Source organism: Erpetoichthys calabaricus, chromosome 7 (assembly GCF_900747795.2).
Source record: "Erpetoichthys calabaricus chromosome 7, fErpCal1.3, whole genome shotgun sequence".
Taxonomy (NCBI): Eukaryota; Metazoa; Chordata; class Cladistia; order Polypteriformes; family Polypteridae; genus Erpetoichthys; species Erpetoichthys calabaricus.
The window spans coordinates 30,094,382-30,111,374 of NC_041400.2; the positions used below are offsets into that span (position 1 = coordinate 30,094,382).

At 39.9% G+C, this 16,993-nt stretch overlaps 1 protein-coding gene across 1 annotated transcript in view; it reads left to right on the forward strand.

Moving 5' to 3' along the window:
• The window catches only part of auh (AU RNA binding protein/enoyl-CoA hydratase), a 208,128-nt gene that overhangs the window by 97,681 nt on the left and 93,454 nt on the right, over positions 1-16,993 (forward strand). The window contains exon 6 of the mRNA XM_028804872.2: positions 836-892. Within this exon, the coding sequence (XP_028660705.1) occupies positions 836-892 (57 nt within the window). The remainder of the gene's footprint in view (positions 1-835; positions 893-16,993) is intronic.

Below are 16,993 nucleotides of genomic sequence, written 5' to 3' on the forward strand. Positions count from 1 at the left end.
TGATAATTTTCCCTTCATGAATTTAAATGTATGTCATATTTAAATGGTATAGTTTCTCATATTTCAGGCTTTCTCAGAATTTATTGCTTTATATAAACTCTTCACTGTTTCTGCACAATTTGTGAAAGCATTTTCTGATAACATACATACATTGTCAAGCCCATAGTGCTTTTGTCATTTACAATTATGGAATACTTGAAATAAGCCCAGCAGCAAAATGCATTAATGCAAAAAAAAAAAAAATACTAAACACCCAAACACTATGCAGTGTTTATATAGCAGTGTACACATATAAAATAATATGTACAGCCTATTTTTGTTTTCTCAAAGTTTGAAAGTAGTATTAAGCAACTAGTAAAATATCTCTCAAGATGTAATGAGTAAAACAAAATGCAGAGTCACCTTTGCTGGGTACGCTGCAGTAACAGCATGTTCATGTCTCTGACTAGCAGATCACAACTGGTGAAGTTCCATCATTATTATTGAGAATTATAATGAAAATGTTCAATTTAAATTGTCAATAGCACACATTCCGGTGCACAAAAAAAAAAATTTTTATTTTGGATATCTGCATATTATTCTTATAATAAGGGTCCTTCAGAGAGCTTGCACTTTAACACAGATCACAATTATCAGTCAAACACTTTCATGAAATAACACATTCATACATAAAACTTTAATTTTCTGTGAATCTGTGTGTCTATACTGTACATTTAATATTGAATGGAGTAGAAGCTTTTTCAGGTTGATCACTAATTCTAGTTAAGCTTATTTAAAATTTTGATTCCTGGTCATGTCACCTTTTCTGATTTATTTATTTTCTTTTTTCTTACAGCAAGTACTGCAAAAATGGGCTTGGTTGAAACAAAGTTGGCTATTATTCCAGGAGCAGGTAAGCTTTACTTTATACACAAACATTTTCTTAGCATTGTTTATACAAAGCCTGCTCATGTTTTAGTTAAACTACTATGTTGTGTGTTTTTTTTTGGGAGAAATGCACAGCTTTTGAGCTTAATTGTTGGCATATACTGGAAAGCTATATATTAAGAGGAATGTGATGTATCTTTTCACAGTTGAATTGATTGTTGAATATTTCAGTGCATACAATGTAATTTTGACCAAAATAGTATTACGGTAAGTATAATACTTTGTCAGGAATGTCAACAGTGCATGTAATCGGTTCCATACATTTGATACAGTCCTTTTACAAAGAAAATATTGTAACCACCAGGGGGTGACCCTGAGTCCCAAACCTCAGAGGCAGTAATACCAACATGATTCAGGATAAAATAAAAGATATTTATTCATGCAAAGTACCCTCACAATAATCACCCTTTCAAAGATTAGCCAAAATACCAATAAATCAAAAAATTATTCATCCATCCGTTCTCCAGTTGAGTGTTGCGTGCTGCCTCCCAACTCTGTCTTGATCTATGTGCAGCACTGGGTTCTATTTTAAAGTCGACCCAAGAACTGCTGCCGGGTCCCTGTTTCAGTCCTTTGAAGCACTTCTGGGTTGTACATGAACCAGGGCAGTTTTCCCCCCTGGCGGTTCCCAAAGACCCCAACAATGCTGCTACCTCAGACTCCACCCTGAGGGTGTCCTAAAGTGGTCCAGCCGTGAGAAACACTTCCACCTGTTGTGTGGGAAAATAAGCTGCTCCTGGTGGGCTTGATCATCTGCTCCTTCCATTATCCTGGCCAGGATGCGGGGCCTTCCTTCTTGGCACTTAAAATATAAACGGACCCAAAATGTACTTTATATAATTTTCTTTTTTCTCTAAAAATTATTATTCTTGGTTTCAGTCTCCAGCTGAAAATGGACTAGACTAGAAAGCATTTCAAGGGCTAGGGCCATTTAGCTTGAATTCTCTGACCATACATGGAAATAATGATTAGTTTCTACTATTAAAGCCGCTGATTGCTTACCACAACACAGTCAAAACTTTTCAGTAACTACATTAGCAGCTCAGAGTTGTTAAGAAATATCTGTGCTATACCATCTGTTAAACAAACTACAGACTCTGAGAGCACCTAAATGTTTTTATGCATATGAAAGATCAAAATTGGTGATAATCATTTTTATAGCATTTAGTTATTTTGATGCCCGAGTTTACCTTTTCTGATGTCTCGTCAATACTGAAGGTTTATTGACCAATGAAAACACAAAAAAGGATGTTTTTAGTAAATAAATGAAAACTGTTAGTATAGCTATTAGTAGAATAGCAGTCATAAAAATCACAAGAAATAGAAAGGGAATCTAGTTGCCAAGGTAATTGTCCTTCATTTCATTTAAAATATAACTTAATGTACATCACCATTCTTGTTTTGTCTTTGATGACTGATCAATAATTAATAAAAATGTAAGCATTCTTTCCAGCTCAATTTTTTAGAGTGTGTTTAAGTCTTTGTAACTCTATTCACAATGTTGCATTGCTCCAGTAATGAGCATTTACCACTTATAATTACACATCCAAGAATATTCTCTGATTATGTTGTGGACAATGCCACAGCAAAGTAATACTACGGATTAACGTCAAGTAAGCAGAACATATACTTTTACACACATATATACAGTGCATCCGGAAAGTATTCACAGCGCATCACTTTTTCCACATTTTGTTATGTTACAGCCTTATTCCAAAATGGATTAAATTCATTTTTTTCCTCAGAATTCTACACACAACACCCCATAATGGCAACGTGAAAAAAGTTTACTTGAGATTTTTGCAAATTTATTAAAAATAAAAAAAATTGAGAAAGCACATGTACATAAGTATTCACAGCCTTTGCCATGAAGCTCAAAATTGAGCTCAGGTGCATCCTGTTTCCCCTGATCATCCTTGAGATGTTTCTGCAGCTTAATTGCAGCACACACCTGTCTATATAAGGTCCCACAGTTGACAGTTCATGTCAGAGCACAAACCAAGCATGAAGTCAAAGGAATTGTCTGTAGACCTCCGAGACAGGATTGTCTCGAGGCACAAATCTGGGGAAGGTTACAGAAAAATTTCTGCTGCTTTGAAGGTCCCAATGAGCACAGTGGCCTCCATCATCCGTAAGTGGAAGAAGTTCGAAACCACCAGGACTCTTCCTAGAGCTGGCCGGTCATCTAAACTGAGCGATCGGGGGAGAAGGGCATTAGTCAGGGAGGTGACCAAGAACCCGATGATCACTCTGCCAGAGCTCCAGAGGTCCTCTGTGGAGAGAGGAGAACCTTCCAGAAGGACAATCATCTCTGCAGCAATCCACCAATCAGGCCTGTATGGCAGAGTGGCCAGATGGAAGCCACTCCTTAGTAAAAGGCACATGGCAGCCCGCCTGGAGTTTGCCAAAAGGCACCTGAAGGACTCTCAGACCATGAGAAAGAAAATTTTCTGGTCTGATGAGACAAAGATTGAACTCTTTGGCATGAATGCCAGGCGTCACGTTTGGAGGAGACCAGGCACCGCTCATCACCAGGCCAATACCATCCCTACAGTGAAGCATGGTGGTGGCAGCATCATGCTGTGGGGATGTTTTTCAGCGGCAGGGACTGGGAGACTAGTCAGGATAAAGGGAAAGATGACTGTAGCAATGTACAGAGACATCCTGAATGAAAACCTGCTCCAGAGCGCTCTTGACCTCAGACTGGGGCGATGGGTCATCTTTCAGCAGGACGACGACCCTAAGCACACAGCCAAGATATCAAAGGAGTGGCTTCAGGACAACTCTGTGAATGTCCTTGAGTGGCCCAGACTTGAATCCGATTGAACATCTCTGGAGAGCATCTTAAAATGGCTGTGCACCGACGCTTTCCATCCAACCTGATGGAGCTTGAGAGGTGCTGCAAAGAGGAATGGGCGAAACTGGCCAAGGATAGGTGTACCAAGCTTGTGGCATCATTCAAAAAGACTTGAGGCTGTAATTGCTGCCAAAGGTGCATCGACAAAGTATTGAGCAAAGGCTGTGAATACTTATGTACATGTGCTTTCTCAGTTTTTTTTATTTTTAATAAATTTGCAAAAACCTCAAGTAAACTTTTTTCACGTTGTCATTATGGGGTGTTGTGTGTAGAATTCTGAGGAAAAAATAGAATTTAGTCCATTTTGGAATAAGGCTGTAACATAACAAAATGTGGAAAAAGTGATGCGCTGTGAATACTTTCCGGACGCACTGATTTTATATATATATATATATATATATATATATATATAAATAAAGTAGATTAGAGTATGATCCATAGGACCAGAGGGAGTCAGTCCTCCTCAGGTTCTTAAGTCCCCTGCTGACCAACTTTGTGGTATCCTCTGTTACCTCTGTTACTTGTTGAGTCTGTTACTAAGGCTACAGAAAGTGCTGCTGCTGTGAAAACCTCTGCATTTTTCCAGTTCTAAAGAAGGCAGGTGTCTCTACCTAATGACTACAGACCAGTGGCACTTACAGTACATCACACTTCATTAAGACCTTTTAGAGGCTGGTCATGGACTATATGAGCCTTGCTGTGGTAGATCACCTCAACCCACAGCAGTTTGCTGATCATGCAAAGATTAGAGGGGATGACTCAACTATCTATCTGTTGTGCAAGGTTTGTTCCTATCTGGGTGAAGCTGGCAGCACCATACAGATTATGCCTTTTGATTTCTCCAGTGCCTTCAATACCATCAAGCCATTCTTGTTAAGAAGTGAGCTCAAGGGATATTCAGATAGATGAGCCAATGGTGTCCTGGATGATAGACTGTTTGTTGAGCAGACCACAGTTTATGAGGCTTAATGATTTTTGTCTCTGATATAGATATGAGCAACACTCAATCACCACAAGAAACTTTACTGTCTCCTTTTGTGTTCACTTTGTACTCCTCGGACAAAAAGCGTAACACCAGGTTGTGTTACTTGCAGAGGTTCTGTGGTTCCGCACTAATGGAGTGTATTGACATGGAAGATGAGACCGAGTATAGGAGTCAGGTGGTAAGCTTTGTTTCTTATGAAGGAAGAAATGTCTTAAACGTGACATCATCTAAACTAATGAACTGTTTATTGCTCTTCACTGCACAGAAGATCCTCTGTGTCCGATCACTATTCAGGAAGTAGACATTGGACGTGGTGCGTTGTTGCGCTCTTTTAATTTGGTTAGTGACATCCTTTATATGTTCTACAACTCTTTCATGGCCAGTGCGATTTTTCTAAACTGTTGTGTGCTGGGCTGGTAATATCACCGAATTAATAAGCTCATTAAAAAGGCAGGCTAAGTTATGAAATGCACTGTTGACCCTCCTGGAGCTAGTAGTGAGGCAGAGAATGAAAACAAATCTGAGTGCCATTATGTACAATGCTTCACATCCTCTCTTTGACATTCTACCAGTTAGTACTTTCAGCTAATAAATTATTTAGCAGCCATGTGTAAAGAAACGCTAAGGGGGCTCATTTTTACCAATGGCAATACAATTTTTATAATATCTTACTGTGACTTCTTTTTTTATTTTTGGCCAAGTTAGAAGTTTTCTTTTAGTCATTCTGGTCTGTATTTGAGAGGGTATTTGTTGTTGTTTGTCACAATATAATAATATTTATTTATTCATTCATTCATTCATTTGTTGTGTCTGTGAAAATCCACATTTCACCCAGGGAAATAAAGTGCTATCTATTTATCTATAAGTGCATTTAAACCTCAAAGCTGTTCACAGTTCATTCATTCTATATTTTTGCATACAGTACAATTCTACTAATGTTGCACTAAAATGTAGTTTCCTTTTAAATAGGTTTTCATTATGTAATGTCATCAAAATGATTAGTAATGCTGTGTTATTAATTTATATTGTGTTTTTGATTTTTGTGTAAGATATGTGTTAAATACTTATATTTACCAAAGGAAAAATAACTTTCTTTTATACTATAAATATAACTTTTTTTTCTTGCACTGTATATAAAATAACACCTTTTTTTTTCCCCTCCCCTGACGTTGTGAATACCCGTAGCTTTACTGATAACCAGAAACCACCTCAACTGAAGTCTTTGTAATTAGATGTGAGCACTTTTGTTCTTGTTAAGGATATTGTTGCCTTCATGGAGTTCTACACATAATTTTAGCTCCATATTGAGATTACTGTTGGCAAAAAGTAGTGGAGACAATACGCTTAGGTAGTGGAATAAAAATTTCATATAAACCTAAGAGTATAAATCATTATGAGGTCATTTAATCTAGTTGCAATTGTACAGATAAAATATTAAAGTTGTTGTTTGTCTGTGATTATATTGCATTGGAGTAACAGATAAAAGCTTGTCTGTTTTGGAGTACTTCCTGTAAAGGTTACATATTCTAAGTGATTAGTGGACAACTGGATTATTGGTATATTGTTGAAAGTTTGTGTTTATAGGGGCACAAAGCAGTGCATATAAAGAAGTACAGCAAGGTTTAGTTCCCTTTGCTGACCAGGCTGGTGTAAATTAATTGCTTTGTGCCGATTTTCAGATCTTTATAGTATGTATTTGCTAGGGAATCCATTCCCGGACGGGTTTATCCATTCCCGGGAATTCGGGAATCCCGCATTTCATTCCCGGGCGCCCGGGATGACACAGTGCACGGGCATCTCACATGTGAACGGTTTTAGAACGACTGACACTTATTTTTAATAAAACTACTGCAATATGTTGACACAAATAAAAGACTGACCTTATCTACAAGCAGTTCATGCTGTCATATAAGTACATGTATCTTTAGTTGTGCTTTCTACACTTTTATTACCACAACGTCCTCACAGGTGGCGCAGTGGTAGTGCTGCTGCTTTGCATTAAGGAGACTGTGGAAGATTGTGGGTTCACTTCCCGGTTCCTCCTTGTGTGGATAGCACTTTGAGTACTGAGAAAAGCACTATATAAATGTAATGAATTATTATTATTTTTATTATTAACGTGTCCAGCGTGTGGTCGTCCACGCTAGAGCGCACCTTCATGCAGAGTACGCCAGCCGCTAAGAAAACGCATTCTGCCTCAACTGAAGTAGGTGGCACAATCATCACAAACTGATACTCTTGTTCTAAACAACGCCCGCGCTTACCGTTGCTCTGAAGCAGCGCCATTTCACCTTTTACTGATGCATCCAGTTTCTTGTCATCATTCTGTGATGGCAAGTTTCTTAGCACAGATAATGTGGATGCAACAGACTGACGCATTGCAATTTCAAGTTGCTGTTCAAAGCTGTTGTCTGATGAAGTGCAAACTGCAGCAATGGCACCACCTTAATTATTTTCAACTATAACTCTGTTATTTCTTGATCGATTTTTACACTTTTACACGCTATACAGTGGTGTGAAAACCTATTTGCCCCCTTCCTGATTTCTTATTCTTTTGCATGTTTGTCACACAAAATGTTTCTGATCATCAAACACATTTAACCATTAGTCAAATATAACACAAGTAAACACAAAATGCAGTTTTTAAATGATGGTTTTTATTATTTAGGGAGAAAAAAAATCCAAACCTACATGGCCCTGTGTGAAAAAGTAATTGCCCCCTTGTTAAAAAATAACCTAACTGTGGTGTATCACACCTGAGTTCAATTTCCGTAGCCACCCCCAGGCCTGATTACTGCCACACCTGTTTCAATCAAGAAATCACTTAAATAGGAGCTGCCTGACACAGAGAAGTAGACCAAAAGCACCTCAAAAGCTAGACATCATGCCAAGATCCAAAGAAATTCAGGAACAAATGAGAACAGAAGTAATTGAGATCTATCAGTCTGGTAAAGGTTATAAAGCCATTTCTAAAGCTTTGGGACTCCAGCGAACCACAGTGAGAGCCATTATTCACAAATGGCAAAAACATGGAACAGTGGTGAACCTTCCCAGGACCAAAATTACCCCAAGAGCGCAGAGACGACTCATCCGAGAGGTCACAAAAGACCCCAGGACAACGTCTAAAGAACTGCAGGCCTCACTTGCCTCAATTAAGGTCAGTGTTCACGACTCCACCATAAGAAAGATACTGGCCAAAAACGGCCTGCATGGCAGATTTCCAAGACGCAAACCACTGTTAAGCAAAAAGAACATTAGGGCTCGTCTCAATTTTGCTAAGAAACATCTCAATGATTGCCAAGACTTTTGGGAAAATACCTTGTGGACTGATGAGACAAAAGTTGAACTTTTTGGAAGGCAAATGTCCCGTTACATCTGGCGTAAAAGGAACACAGCATTTCAGAAAAAGAACATCATACCAACAGTAAAATATGGTGGTGGTAGTGTGATGGTCTGGGGTTGTTCTGCTGCTTCAGGACCTGGAAGGCTTGCTGTGATAGATGGAACCATGAATTCTACTGTCTACCAAAAAATCCTGAAGGAGAATGTCCGGCCATCTGTTCGTCAACTCAAGCTGAAGTGATCTTGGGTGCTGCAACAGGACAATGACCCAAAACACACCAGCAAATCCACCTCTGAATGGCTGAAGAAAAACAAAATGAAGACTTTGGAGTGGCCTAGTCAAAGTCCTGACCTGAATCCAATTGAGATGCTATGGCATGACCTTAAAAAGGCGGTTCATGCTAGAAAACTCTCAAATAAAGCTGAATTACAACAATTTTGCAAAGATGAGTGGGCCAAAATTCCTCCAGAGCGCTGTAAAAGACTCATTGCAAGTTATCGCAAACGCTTGATTGCAGTTATTGCTGCTAAGGGTAGCCCAACCAGTTATTAGGTTCAGGGGGCAATTACTTTTTCACACAGGGCCATGTAGGTTTGAATTTTTTTTTCTCCCTAAATAATAAAAACCACCATTTACAAACTGCATTTTGTGTTTACTTGTGTTATATTTGACTAATGGTTAAATGTGTTTGATGATCAGAAACATTTTGTGTGACAAACATGCAAAAGAATAAGAAATCAGGAAGGGGGCAAATAGTTTTTCACACCACTGTACATGCGAGCTTGGCCGTTCCCGTTTTCCCGGGAATTACAGCAGTTTCATTCCCAGGAATGAAAAATGTCCGGGAATCCGGAGCCCGGGAATGGATTCCCTAGTATTTGCTGCCCAGTATTAAAAATTGAAAGTTAGGTAGTGCTATGCTCCTTCTACTTTTGATCTTTTATAGAGTCGCTTTTTGAATGCATGGATGTGTCAAGTTCCAAATAAATTTAGATTATAATTGGGTCTAGTTCCAAAAAGAATGATCTGTTAATGTTTATTTTCTTTACTTAACAGACACCCTTGGTGTCCCAATCACTCCGAAATCATTAACAGCTATATTTGGTGTACTTCCAGAATGGATAAAGTTGGTAAGGGCAATTTGATTGTAAGAGCCTATATGACACTACGAGGCCACAGACTTGTCTTGCTTACCTGAAAGAATCCCCAACCTCCTGTTATAACTCAGTTGGTAACTGACATTCTGTATTATTTGAAATGGGGGGAAAAATCTCTCTAAAACTTTTTTTAAAACATGCTCTTCTCTCTTTTTCTTTGGGGGAATGAATTTTTGTTCTTTTAAGTTTTGTTTTTTTTCTGTTTTCTTCATCTTATAGTATTCTGAAGTTGTTCCTTTCCCAAGATTGTTTTTGAAGTTATTTGTTGCATAAAGTCTGCCAATTTTATCTGCTTGATTTTATACTGTTACTTTCTTGAAAGAAAATTCAATAAAATAAATAATAATTGGATAAAAATGTTATTATATTGCTGGATTACGGCTTTTGTCTAAGTAATTTTGTCATATACATTGTGTTTAGCTGAGGCAAATTTCCAAAAAACATTTTTTGCCGGATTATTTTCACCTAGGCGTTTTTCTGAGAAATATATGGGTCCAAAATGGGTGTACAATGTTGTAAAACCCTTAGGGAACAATGTTCCTGTATTTCAACCCCACGAAAAATCTTTTTAGTGAGTTTCACAGTTGTGAAATTGCATGCAAAATTAAATTTATCATCAATTTCACATTACTGTATGTGAAAGGAAGCTCAGCTCATCCCTACCTATTATATTGTGAGGTTGTATTATAAGCGAGTTTAGAAAACAGATATTTTACATAACCAATGGTGTGAAAATTGGACTGCTGGAAAGTACGGTATGGCAGACTGCTCTGTGTTGGTCAAATGAGCAGATAGGAGTTTCATTGCACTGTGTAAACAAAGCCTTACATATTTCAAAAAGCCAACACTATTTTACTGTACTATCAATACTATGTGTGATAGATATGCACCAATCAAATAGAATAAAATGCAATTTTTTTAGTGTGTCTGAATAGCTGTTCAATATAGTAGAAAGAGAATGACTGAGGACAGCATGAGTAGCTTTTAATGTTTCCTGGTGGTAGACATTTCATGATGAGGCAGTTATATTTAAACTTTGATGCTAATTTAGCACAGCGATTTCCAGAAATTCAACTTGAATGAATCAACTTTGAATCGTCTTTATAACATTATCGAATCCCACCACTGGTGCTCTCTTCTGTAATAGTACTTAGACCTGCAAAGACATCTGTCAACCCCAGTACCCCACTACTGTAGATTTTTTCTCTGGTCCATTGAGTCGGTTATTCAACAAGCCATCAAGTTTCTTAATGTGGGATTAAACATTAGTACAGCCATACTAAACTAGTAAATACAAAAAAATAGTAGTGTTCATGGTCCCAGCCCTGCAAGAATTTATTGCAAATATGTAATCTATTCATACATAAAAATAACCAATTCTTGAATCCTGAGAGAATAGAAATTGATAGTTCTCAGAAAGGTAGTGGAGATGATGGATGGGACACTAGCATTTCTGTCGGCATTAATAAATGGGTGAAAGTTTACGAAGTATATAAATATTTACTTTCCTACCTTAACCTGTTATACCCATGCAACACCAGGTACTTCATTCAGTTAGTTTAGATAGATAGATACTTTATTAATCCCAATGGGAAATTCACATTCTTCAGCAGCAGCATACTGATACAATAAATAATATTAAATTAAAGAATGATAATAATACAGGTGAAAAAACAGACAATAACTATGTATAATGTTAAATATTAACGTTTACCCCCCCGGGTGGAATTAAAGAGTCGCATAGTTTGGGGGAGGAACGATCTCCTCAATCTGTCTGTGGAGCAGGACAGTGACAGCAGTCTGTCGCTGAAGCTGCTCTTCTGTCTGGAGATGATACTATTTAGTGGATGCAGTGGATTCTCCATAATTGATAGGAGCCTGCTGAGCGCCCTTCACTCTGCCACAGATGTTAAACTGTCCAGCTCCATGCCAACAATAGAGCCTGCCTTCCTCACCAGTTTGTCCAGGCGTGAGGCGTCTTTCCTCTTAATGCTGCCTCCCCAGCACACCACTGCGTAGAAGAGGGCGCTCGCCACAACTATTTTTCTATTGTATAAAACATATTTGACATTAATTGCCTAACATTTAAGTAGTTGATGTTGGCTAACTTAACTATTGGATGATATTTGCCAAAATGTACTTACTATGCTTTCCAAATAATAATTTTGTGAAAATCAACATTGAAGAATTGTGTAATTTTAACAGAATTACCAAAGGGCTAATTAGTTAACTAATGACTGAGTAGTAACTGAAGGGATGTTAAAATGCACAAGTATTAATACATTGTCACAAATGGTTTTACAGTGAAACTGCCAAAATTTTACTCCTGTCATTGTAATACATGAAGGAACATTTGAACTGGGCAGGGGAATATGAACATTGAAAGATTATAAAAACGTTGCATAATCTGGTAAATTCCAAATGAATACTTGGTTATGCTGATGAGAGGCAAACAGTTTCATAGCCTCATTAGCATTCTTCCAGTTTTCAAAAGGTGTTTGTGTAATGAGTTGGAGTGTTTTTTCATGGGACACATATAAAATCCCAATATACAACTAGAGCCATAATTGAATGCCATGGGATCTCTGAATGTTAGTTTGAATTGGGTAATGTTTTTCTTGACGTTAATGTACCCACCAGTGATAAATTTGTGTTGTTTTTTTTTTCCCCTCCAGTGGGATTGTGATCAGTGATAAAAGGCAAAGAATATCTAAGAACAGTTTACTAAACTTAACAGTGAATTGAACATTAAACAGAGACATCTGCATGCGTAAAAACCATCAGACACATTGTAGTTGACTTGGGCCACCTCTGTGTTTCCCCTTTGACATTTTGTTAAGTCCAATAAATTCAAGTTGTTCTGTGGTCAAATAGGAAATGAGCATTCTGTTCAGTTGGTGTCACCCATTAAATGCCACTCTTTGTTCTCTTTGTAGTAGAAGTTAAAAAGGACCTCAGCAGTGGCCTCCTCTTCTGCGTCCTACTTTCTTTTGAGTCCATCATCTGGTTAGGTTGATTAACATCTGAAACCAAAAGGCTATCACATAATGGGAGGGATGGATAAAATTGAAAATTGAGGGCACCCACTGGTTTGTTTGCTTTTTTTAAACAGTAGCCTATATTTTTGTGACATTTTTGCTAGATTTTGATCTTGCTTTTAGTTTTATAGATTCTATTTTGATCTTTTTTATAATTTTAGACTGGACTAAACTGAACTTGAACTTTATTTCAGGGCAGGGTACTAGGAATTTCATTTTGTATAACATATGTACACATACCAAAATAAGCATAACCACACAATATATGCCACTATCACAATTTTATATATTAGCAGTGTTAAAAAATATATTGCACAAAACCAAAATATATCAAAAAGCCAGAGCTTCACTCGTGCAGTATTATATAGGCCTCCTCTTTATAAATTACATATAAATAAGGATGGTTGGAGGAGCCTGGAAATAAGGGAGAGACAGAGAGAAATAAAAGATTGTCTTTAGCCAGAGTGACTGCAGTAGGAATTAAACTATGTATGTGCTGAGTACTTCTTACTTTTAGTGAATGCTAATGGTTCCATAATGCCAATAACTGAAAAAGATGGTTACTGGGATGAATGTGGTCTTTAATTGTATCTCCTTCATACTTTCTGAGCTATGATGTATATATGTCCAATACAGTGTGGTTTTAGACATACGATCTGTTCTGCTTTCCAAATGACACACTGCAGTTTGATTTGAATGAGCAGATATATTGCCATACCAAATAGTTATGTAGAAAGTGAGCATGCTTTCAAAGACTGATTTATCAGATGGAATCAGTACTGATTTGGACAGGTGTTAAATTTGAATATGGTGGAGAAAAAACATGTGCTGCTTAGCATTTTAGTAGAAGTTGCTCTATGTTTAGACCCCAGTTCAAACTGTGAGCAACAGTAGTGCAGGTCAGGTCAAATTGGGGAGCATGCACTGGTACAGCACTTTGCCACACCCACCACACAACAAAACCGCTCAGAATCCTGGTTGGCAACCCCCCAGGCAGGCAGACAGGTAGTACAGTCCCACCCTCTGAAAATGACCATCTATATGCCACAGCCAGGTGTTACATGGGTGTCCTGCAAGGATCCTGAGAGCTGGATCACCCTCCGCGAATCATGTCGCATGGCCATAGTGCCATAACTGATGCTACCTCACAATATAAGTAATGTACCTCATTCTGGACTCCGTGAGCAACCGTTTATTCAACACATAGTCAAACCATGGTGCCCAAGGATTCTCCTAAGAGACACAGTACCGAAGGAGTCCAGTCTTTGTCTCAGGTCACTGGATAGTGTCCATGTCTCACAACCATAGACAGGAAGCACCAGGACTCTAAAGACTTGGACCTTCATCCTTTTGCATAGATATCGGGAGCGCCACACACCCCTTTCCAGCAAGGTAAGTAAACCTCTAGACATGGTCAACACTCTCTTCACAGATAGACACACTGCTGATGTCTGTGCCTAAGATGTCATTAAAGGCCTGGATCTTGGTTTTTATCCAGGACACTCGCAAGCACAGACACTCAGACTTCTTGCTCGGTCTCTCCGATCAGAGCCTCCATTGACTCCATGAAGATCACAGCATCGTCAGCAAAGTCAAGATCAGTGAATCTTTCTTCACCAGCCAATGGCCCCTCAGCTGCTGGACCCCACGTCCTTGCCCAACAGCCAGTCCATGCAAGCATTGAACACACCCCTGACGAACCCCAGAATCAACTGTGAAAAATGCAGAGGTTCTGCCTCCAATCTGCACAGCACTCACAGTACCAGTCTACAGGCCGGCCATGATATCCAGCAACCTTGAGGGGATCCCACGAAGTGTCAGGATGTCCCACAGGGCAGCTCGATGAACTGAGTCAAATGGTTTATGAAAATCATCAAAGGCTTCGAAGAAACTCGGCCAATATTCATGTTTGAGCTCCATGAGAACCCCCCAATGCCAGAATGAGGTTGATGGTTGATTTCTTAGGCGTAAAACCAGACTCCTCCGGTCGCTGGTAGGTCAGCAAATGATCATGGATCCTATTGATGATGACCATAGCAAGGACCTTACCCAGCACCGAGAGCAGTGTTATTCCCTTGTAGTTGCTGCAATCCAGGCAATCACCCTTCTAGTTCCAGATAGGCTTGACAAGTCCTGTTTTCCAGTCAGTTGGGATGATGACCGTCTCAAAAATGAAAGCAAAGATTGCTTGAAATGCCAGGTGGACAGCCTTATCACCAGCCTGGAGAAGTTCACCTCTGGATACCACAGATCCCTGCAGCCTTCACTACCCTCATCTGGTTCACCACTTGTGCAATCTCGGGGAGATTGGGTGGTTCGCAGCTAATTGGAGGATCAGCCTCAATAGCCGTGAACCCAGAAATATCCAATGTCCTAACCGGAGGATCAATTTTATACAGCTACTCAAAGTAGCCAACCCAGCAGGTCACAACTGCAGTGTCATCCATCCCGTGAACCCAGAAATATCCAATGTCCTAACCGGAGGATCAATTTTATACAGCTACTCAAAGTAGCCAATCCAGCAGGTCACAACTGCAGTATCATCCATCCATCAACCACCCTGACATTCGACTCTCTGAGGAACAGATTCGGATGTGTGTAATGTTTTAATTCCTATGTAAGCAGGATGTGGATCACTAGACCATGGATGATGTGTAACTTGCTCACACATGCCTCTAACAAACGGCTCCTTATCTGTCCTCAGAGCCCTCGCAGCCATCTTTCTCAGTTCCCAGTACAGACTGGAGTTGCCATCAAGCAGTGCACTGCGACTCCTCTTGATGATATCCAGAGTACTCTGCGAGATAAAGGACCTCTATCTTGGAACACCAGCAACTCCAACACAACCATCAGCAACCTTCAGGGTCTTGTCACGAAAGGTCTCCCACATCACATTAGGATTGGCAGTTGCACCCAAGTCTGTAAGTTCCACGCTCAAGCTGTGTGCAAACTTGTCAGAAACAGCCTGATCTTACAGTCTGGCCAGGTCCAGTCTCATTTTCCTAGTAGGTGGAAGCCTACTTGACCTAAGCTGGATCTTCAGAGTACCAACAAGAAGTCTGTGGTCATAATTCACAAACTGGGCACTTCTGTAAACCATGCAGTTTTGTAAGAGACTCCAGCATCTGCCCACATGGATGTGATTGATCTTCTTCACTATACCACTAGTATTGGAGTGGAGTACTAAGTCCAAGGACATGGCTCAGAGAGTTGGATCCAGCAATCCACAGCCCCTGACCTTTTGCAAAGTCAATCCTCATAGCCAGCCCTGTCAGTGCCTTTAGTTGCATTGAAGTCACTCATGACCAGAGGACTGTCAGCTTGTGGGCACCCATCAACCACAGAGCGAAGTTACAAATAAAATGTCTCCCTCGCCAAGACATCACTCACCACGTAGCATACACTGAGACAACAGACAAGTCACCTAGAGAGTTCCGTAATCTGAGTCTCATAATACGCTCGTTGAAAGGAGTGACATAGGACACCATAGGAAGGAGCCGATCCACTATAGCAACAGCTACTCCCCGAGTGTGATAGCCATTAGAGAGACTATACCAATGAAAGTTGTACCCACCTACAAAAATCTGGCCCCTGAGTGCTACCACTGAAATGTGGAGTTCATGAAGCTCCTCCAACAGCAGAGGAAGATGATCATCATACCGTAAAGACAAGACGTTCCACATGCCTACCTGGATGGGCCGCCTCAAATCAGGACCCAAGCGCTGCCATGCAGCTGACGATGCCTCAGCACCACACCAGGCCTGATCCCGTTGGCTCTCAGACGGTTTTGACTCATCCGGGGATGGGGCTTCTGAGGGCATTCCCCCATCCCATTCATAATGCGAACATCCTTCCTATGGGCGGCTGCAGCAGAGCTACTCCCGCAGAAAGCAGAAAGGAGTACAGTGGAACCTCGGTTCATGACCATAATTCGTTCCAAAACTCTGGTCATAACCCGATTTGGTCGTGAACCGAAGTAATTTCCCCCATAGGATTGTATGTAAATACAATTAATCCATTCCAGACCATACGAACTGTATGTAAATATATATATTTTGTTTAAGTTTTTAAACACAAATATAGTTAATTAAACTATAGAATGCACAGCGTAATAGTAAACTAAATGTAAAAACATTGAATAACACTGAGAAAACCTTGAACAACAGAGAAAACTAACACTGCAGTAGTTCGCTCTATAGCGTTATCAACTGCTGAGTAAAAACACTTTTTTTTAATGAGTTTTAAGCACAGGGAAATAAATGAACATTTGAAAAAATCCGTAATTTAATAAACCACCAAGAAAAGTAACATTGCAACAATGCACGCTACGAACCGATCGCTGTAAACAGAAGTGAAAACAAAAACAAGCCCAGTGCATTCTTTAACTGCCTTCCTACCTTATGCATCCAGCTCTCTCTCTCTCGCGCTGCCTGTGTGTGTGTGTCTCTCTCTCTCGCGCTGCCTGTGTGTGTGTGTCTCTCTCTCTCGCGCTGCCTGTGTGTGGGTGTCTCTCTCTCTCGCGCTGCCTGTGTGTGTGTGTCTCTCTCTCTCTCGCGCTGCCTGTGTGTGTGTCTCTCTCTCTCTCTCGCGCTGCCTGTGTGTGTGTCTCTCTCTCTCTCGCGCTGCCTGTGTGTGTGTGTGTGTGTGTGTGTGTGTGTGTCTCTCTCACGCTGTGTGTGTGTGCCT